This window comes from Trypanosoma equiperdum (assembly GCF_001457755.1).
Source record: "Trypanosoma equiperdum strain OVI genome assembly, contig: ctg_682, whole genome shotgun sequence".
Lineage (NCBI taxonomy): Eukaryota > Euglenozoa > Kinetoplastea > Trypanosomatida > Trypanosomatidae > Trypanosoma > Trypanosoma equiperdum.
Window position 1 is genome coordinate 4354 of NW_027124623.1, and position 7326 is coordinate 11679.

General features: G+C 48.2%; 3 protein-coding genes across 3 annotated transcripts; all 3 read left to right on the top strand.

The window, feature by feature from the left end:
* Positions 1-442: 442 nt before the first annotated feature.
* Positions 443-2401, top strand: TEOVI_000317000 (uncharacterized protein; the record flags this gene model as incomplete). Its single annotated transcript, XM_067226125.1, has 1 exon — positions 443-2401. The coding sequence occupies one exon, from the start codon at positions 443-445 to the stop codon at positions 2399-2401; it is 1959 nt and encodes a 652-aa protein (XP_067082226.1).
* Positions 2402-3296: 895 nt separating this feature from the next.
* Positions 3297-4739, top strand: TEOVI_000317100 (ATP-dependent chaperone, putative; the record flags this gene model as incomplete). The annotated part of the gene is made up of 1 exon (XM_067226126.1): positions 3297-4739. The coding sequence occupies one exon, from the start codon at positions 3297-3299 to the stop codon at positions 4737-4739; it is 1443 nt and encodes a 480-aa protein (XP_067082227.1).
* Positions 4740-5492: 753 nt separating this feature from the next.
* Positions 5493-6203, top strand: TEOVI_000317200 (Zinc finger, C3HC4 type (RING finger), putative; the record flags this gene model as incomplete). Its single annotated transcript, XM_067226127.1, has 1 exon — positions 5493-6203. One exon carries the CDS (start codon positions 5493-5495, stop codon positions 6201-6203), a length of 711 nt encoding a protein of 236 aa, XP_067082228.1.
* Between the last annotated feature and the right edge of the window lie 1123 nt (positions 6204-7326).

A 7326-nucleotide genomic window follows, 5' to 3' on the forward strand; every position in this document is an offset into this window, starting at 1 on the left:
TGTCCCTATGTTTTACATTCATCGTTTGTCGATTGGTTGGATAAGGGATGTGTAAGCATCAATGCAGTAAGATTCTTGAGAAACATGCCGTTGTGTAGACTGGTTGCACTAACGTTTGTTCATAGTTCCTTGCATTATCCTTCTACTTCCCCTTAAATAAATGTATGCACATAAGCAGTGTTAAGCACCCTTAGTCATCCATAGGGGCTGTAGCTCCTGCTTTTCGGCTTTCGTCAGAGCATAGCGAAGGTAAAACAAGGGTCGAGGCAACTTATTTAAGATTGGTTTCAGACTTATCTCTGTTCCTTGCGTTTTTCAAAAAGTGAATTGTTGCTGTTTGTGTGCGCGCTCGTTTGGTTGTTAGTTCAAATTACACTAGGCTGAAGCTCAGCTACCCACCTGCCTGCTCAGCAGAAGGGGCTGCGTCGCCACGTAAACACCGATGAGTTCTGTGGGTGTGAGCGATGCACTTGAGGGAAGCCGCCAGAGCAAGGGGCGTACGGGAAGCATATTTTCAGGCGAGAAGATGTCAACAACCACATTTGGAACGAGGAGTGCAACCTCTCTCTCGATGGATGCGAAGGCTTCCACTGCGCGGATGTCATCGACGGCAGAGCGTGTGGTGGCGTCAAACATTTCTCCCTGTCCAAATGTGGAACGGCTGCGAAACACCGCGGTAGAGGACCGTGTGCTTTGGCATGTGCGCCGACGGGAGAGCCTGCAGCAGACGAAGGAACGAGAGCAGCGGAAGATTATGATGGAGCGTCGTATCTCCATGACCGACTACTATAAAACTTTATTTCGACTTCCTCCACCGAATTCGCGCTTTAATGAACAACAGGGGAAAGCGGTTGCTCTACCAGTGCTACAGGGACCAATGACGAAGGCGAAGGAAAAAATGATACTGGAATCCCTGCCCAAGTTCGCCCATAGACGGGTCGTGCAGGACATTAACGATTACTTCATAGCAGCCTACTACAAGCAAAATCCGGAGGCGCTAGTGCGAAAGCTGGAGGAAGAAGAGCGGCAGTCAAGAGTTGCGGCAGCCACTGCAGCAGCAGCAGCGCGGAATTCCCCAACGAGAACCGGGGCACGATCGCAGTCGCTGGGAACCCCAAGTAGGAAGAACCGCGGTGGCAAGAAAAAGAAAAAGAAGCAAGAGGTGGTGGAAGAAGGAAAACCCGCACCGAACCTCCGGCTTCTGCAGTCAGCACTACTGACCGTGGCGGATTCCAGTGGGATTGTAACACTCGATGCATTTCTCGATATGCTCAGGCAAGCACCGTTCGAAGTAAGGGATGATGAGGCTGCCGAGAATTTTTTCTCAGTTGCCCACCCATCATCTTCCATGAGTGAGTCTGGAGTCAACGCAGTGGGTCGTCTTGAAACGTCACATAACACTGCTGCTGCTAGTAGTGGAGTGCGAAGTCTCTCCCCCCTAAAGGCAGCTCAGCTCCACCACGCGTCATTACACCGCACAATAGAGGGCAGTGGAGCAGGGCAAACCTCTTCATCGAACATGTCAGTTGCCAAAATGAGTCCGGTGCTTGCCGGTAATCGCGGTAACCAGACATTTCCTATTCCGGGTGTTAACATCCCCGCACCGGTGGTGAATGAGACGAGTCAGCGAGAGAAATCTCCAGAAGCCCATGTCCGTGAACTGCTTGCTGGTTTTGATGCCTTAGTCAATGGTGCGGAGTTGAAGGATGTGATTCGGAAACTTTGTTTTAGTGTTTTGGAGACCGACGATTACATCCACAAGTCTGCCCTGACTCAGTTACGGCGGGACGGCCGGGAGTCCTGTGAGGAGCCGGAAAGCGTATTGTCGCCGAGTATCGTGAAGGCACTAAGGGATTCCTTGGATGTGTTACATCAAGAGGAAGAGCAGGCGTACATCCGCTCGCAATTAAAGGGGAGGAAGAATAGGAAGAGTGTTAAAGCAGCATCCTTGTTACCCCACCAGAAAACAGTCATACCGTTGAACATGATGCGCCGCTCACACATAAGTTATGAAGAGTTCTGCCGATTTTTTGACACAATGCCGTTTTTGGTGGCAGCCTTTGCGCACATGTGGCTCCCGGCATTCTTTGCACCAACATGGCCACGACGGAAGCGTGCCGCGTCGTATGGCTTGTATAGCGATGACCAAGACATGGATGACGATTACACTGCGCCAACTTGCCAGGAGGGTAATGAAGATGGGACAACGGAAGAGCATCGGGGAGTGAGGGACGAAGTGGACTGGGAGAAGGTTGCAACACCACCGCTGCGGGACGTCCTTTTGAGTGCCCTTAAGCGGCGGCATATGGCATCGAACATTGTGGCAAACCGACTTGCCTTTATGAACACTACTGTGGAAAGTCCCTCTCGTGCATCAGAAGCCTCTCCTGCCCCGTCATAGCTGGCGAGGGAAATGGAGGACGATGGAGTATTAGTGCGAATCTTCTCGTAGCGTCGGCATCCCTCTCAGCATTGGCAGGTGATGCTGAAGTTCGCTGTGAGCTTCTCTGTAGGTGTATTTTCGGAAGGGCGTCGTCAATGCAATGCAGTAAGCAACTAGGCTATTTTAATTTATTGTATTGAGAAATGAAAGGGAGACCTTTTTCAATGTATATTTCTTTTGCTGTACCGTGTATTCTATTCATCTGCTTTCTACCGTTACACACACTCATAATGTACAGGTATTTTTGTACCAATTCATCGTATAAGATCCGTTGAGGGTTACCCCACATTATTTGTATTCTCGCTGTTCGTGTCACCAATCGCAAAATCACATGGTATATTTTCCACCAGGGTATATGCATGAATAATTTTTAAAAAAAGGAATGAAGGGAGCGCTTCGCAACTCGCCCGAAACGTTTTTGCATCCACACATGGTTTGTGAGTGTGAGACGTCGGGAAGGAAGGAGGGAGGGATATAAAGAGGGGTAACGCGCATGTACCACTGTTACTACCTCTACTTTCATTACCACACGGCACACATAAACGAGACACTGCAGCGACGCCACGTATGTGACAGGGTGGGATATGTGTTTTACCGCAGCTTATTCCCGTACTCAAACCGCGATATTTTCTCGTTTCTGTTGTTTTCTTTGTATTTTGCTTTCGTACATTAAAGGAAGGAGACAATTAGCTCGCCGAGAGGCGGCAACAGCACTTCTCTTTGAAGGGCGCAACGAGTCGAAGCAAACCGGCGTTGCACATCATTTGCTGACCAAATTGAAAGTTCCCTCGGGGCGCGCAGCTTACCTTCCCTCAAATTGTAAGCCTTGCGTTGTATCTGCTGTCGTCTCGCTATGAATCTTGCTGCTCTCGCCGATGGAAGTAACCCCGCCGTGTGCGGTTCTTCCTCCTCCACCGCAGTGAGTGCCGATGTGGCATTAGCTGAACTTGCCGCTCTTGTACCGGAGCGCTGGAGGGGGGAAGGTGGCGTCCTTAGTCGAACATTGGGGAACCTGCTGCAAAATCCGTTTTTTAGTGCGGGCGTCGGGCTTTATTTGCTGACATTCACTGGTGCCGCCACACGTTCAGTGTCCACAATGTTCAAATCCGTCATGCGCCGGCGGTTCGTCATTTCAATGGAGGTGACAAGTCAGGACGAAAGCTACGGGTGGATGGTGCGGTGGCTCTCGAGCAAGCCCGCGTTCCAGGTTCAACAGGTGAACGTCACCACGCGCAACACCACCATATACTCCAACGACGAGTCATCGCATGAGTGTATGTATGCCCCCTGTACCAACATTCGGCACTGGTTCTGGTACAAACACCGACCAATTGTACTGCAACGGCGCCGTGTGGAAACCCAGGCAATGGGCACTGACGTTCTTGAGACAATGGAACTGACTACATTGGGTCTATCCTCGACTTTTATGCGTGAGATTCTCGAGGAGGCGCGGGAGCTCACCTCCATGCGAAACAGCGATCATACGGTCATTTATCAGAACGCTGGTGGTCGTTGGGTGCGGCAAGAGCCACGCCGTCGGCGCCCGCTGAATTCTGTAGTGCTTAATGATGGGATTGGGGACATGCTTTTGGAGGATGCGAAACTGTTTCTTCAGTCAAGCAGGTATTATGAAGATTTAGGCGTTCCGTATCGCCGCGGTTACCTGCTTCACGGTCCTCCTGGTTGCGGCAAGAGCAGCGTGGTGATGGCGCTTGCTGGCGAGTTACGACTTTCCATTTGTCCCTTGAGTCTCTCTGGCCGCGGATTGAGCGACGACACACTCGTCCAGTTGCTTAACACCGCCCCAATCCGCTCTATTGTGCTACTGGAAGACATTGATCGGGCATTTAGCGCCGATAGTCACATTACGATGAGTGGACTGCTCAACGCACTCGATGGTGTCGCCGCTCAGGAAGGTCGAATCGTGTTTATGACAACAAATCACGTGGAGCGACTGGATGAAGCCCTCATCCGGCCCGGTCGCTGTGATTTGAAGGTCGAAATTGGTCTGATATCGCGTGAGCAAGCACGGAAACTATTTTGTAAATTCTTTCCCGAGGCACCGGAGTCTCTCCACGAAGCGTTCGCCTTGCAGCTGCTGCCTGGCAAACTGAGTGTAGCGCAAATTCAGTCCCATCTCTTCCTTCACCGCGACAGAGCCGACGTCGCAGTGCGTGAGCTTCCAAATTTTCTTTCCACGGTCAAGTCGTTTGAACAGCGCGTGCACCGTGCGCGGCAACAGGAGGAGGTTGCTGCACGACTGAAACGCGCACCGATGTTACACAGCTTGCAATGAGAACTGATTCAGTATTACTGCTGCTGTAGTTGCTGCCGATTTGGAGGGGGAGGGGCTGCTGTGAATATGCTTCGCAGCGCTTCTCGTGGTATCAATTGACATGCAGAGATGAATGTCGTGTCTATCGGTGGGTGGAGCAATGGTTCTGTAACGGTTAACCCTCGGGTTTAGGACTGCCAAAAGGAATAAGGGGTGTGGAAAGAATTAAAACGTTGAAAAAAAAAAAACAGTAGTTTGGTATGAGGAAAAATTGGGGGACGACGCTCGGATATGCTCGCCTTTTGTTGTAATTTGTGTTCCTATGAGAGAATCTCCAGAATGAATAGGCGGGTGCCTCTCGGTGAATAGGTGATAATAGCTTCAACGAAGGGCCGCATCTCTCTGCTGCAGGTAAAGTTGCAGGTTCACATGAAGCGAGTGCAACGGCACCCAGTTTCCATTCCCCCTCTCTGTCGCGCGCTCCTCACACAAATATATCGCCTTAGTCTAAGCTATCGTGTCTCAGCTGTGTTGGGAAAGAAAGGGAAAGAGGGAGTTACAGTGTAAAGTTACTCTGCTGAGGATTGTTGTACAGTGTTCGTTTGCTCATAACAAACATGTTATCTTCTCTTCTCCAAAATGCTTGGCCCTACTTTGAATCATTTTTAAAGGGTGTTCCCACATAAGCCCCAACTTTATTATAACTGGAGGGTGAAATCGCCCCCACCGTTAGTATAGGTGTTTAGTGTGGATATAACATTCCGCAACTTTCTCATGACCACGAATCTTGTCCTTCCAGCTGGTGGTGGTAATGGTAGAACGCTTTTTTCCTCCAACAGGCGGCATCGCTTGCAGTTGCTTAAAATAACAACAGGCATCCAACCCGTCTTCTTGGGGGGTCATTTGCTCTTCCAACCGAATTCATCAGAAATGCCCCATACGGCACGTCACCCGGACAATAGGCACCAGAATCGGCAACCGCAACCGCAACTGCGCTGGCGTAGAAGTTTCAGGGGTGAACTGGCGGTGCAGGAGGTTTTACCGCCTCTCACATCACCGCGTCCTCAGCAGCGTCAACAGCAGAATGATGGTCATCAACAGAGCGACATTCGTTTAGTGCTACCACCACCGTTTACCAGCCCACGTGGAAACACCAATAATTACATACGTCAGGAATACCACGTGGCTCAGCGCGACGCAGAAAATGAGCAGGCGGCTCATACGGCCCCGCCACACGCTGGGCAAACAAATTCTGATCGTTTTCCAAATATATCCACCATGGCTCCAGCCTCATATGTTTCTAACAGGGCTCAGGAAACTAACAACGGACAGTGTTGCATTTGTTTAGAGAGGCAGTCCCTTGTACTGTTTCTACCCTGCCGTCACCTTTGCACATGTGATGGTTGCCTCCGTCAATTACAAAAGAAGGCATGCCCCTACTGTAACCAACCATACAGAAAAACAACTCGTGTGTTTATACCGTAATGCAGTTGTTGTTGGTGTTGTTGTTACTAATATTTTTCCCCCTTTGCGAACCGCTGTTTTGCCTGCTAACAGATTGCTCTGTTCGTGGATTCACCTTCATTATGCTCTCCGGCTACCATCCACCCGCCCCACACTACCACCACTATCACCACAGCAGTACACACTTACTTTTATCATCATGAAAAATAAATATATATGAAAAATGATACGTGAACAACAACTGGTCAAGACAGTAGAAGGGGGAAAAAGAAAGATGTCGAGCGTGTCGGTTAAAATGAGAAAAGAAAACAGTGGTAGGAGACATATATATATATATATGGAAGAAAGGTTTCTGACAATATGGTTCGTATTCCGAAATTGCTTCCTACCATGCTTTGTTATCTCCACACGTCCATACATACAAGCGAACATGCTCATAAATCGATTCATGTACAGCAAGAAAGTAAGTAAAAGTGAAAGGAGATAGAAACAATACTGTGTGTAAGGGACTGAAAATAAACAAAAATACCAGTAATGGCAATATATATTACACTGATGGAAGTGCGGAAAGTTTTTGCTTAAATTGTGTACGTTGATGCATTGTGTGTTGTTTGTGTATTGTACGAAGAGGAAAGGTAGGAGAAGCAGATGGGGTTTTTTTAGGGATTCCTGTTGATTTGTTTTTGTTTTTATTTTTATTTTTCGTATATACTTGTATACATATATATACCACACATTTATAGATATCGGTATATATAGGTAAATAAGTAATTATATATATATATATATATAATTTTGTTATGTTGTATCATGTATCTCATTACTGCTCTGTTTTTGCCCTGTGTGTGTGTGTGTGTGTGTGTGTTTTTCCTTCTCGTCTTCTCGCTGCTTCGTCTCTTTCTCTAAAGGAAAAAAAAAAAATTACGTTGTACAGTCATGATTAAGTCGGAAGTGGGGACTTAATTCAAACGCCATCAGTCCCCGCCACCCTCCATTTTACTGCAATCCCTGCTGTCCCGCCGTACTTTTTGTTTGTTTGTTTGTTTTTTTCGTATTGTTTTATTTGATAATTTGGGGATGGCAGGGAACATGTGTGAACAGGAAAGGTGGAAATAAGAAATAAGTAATGAAAAAAAAAAAAGAA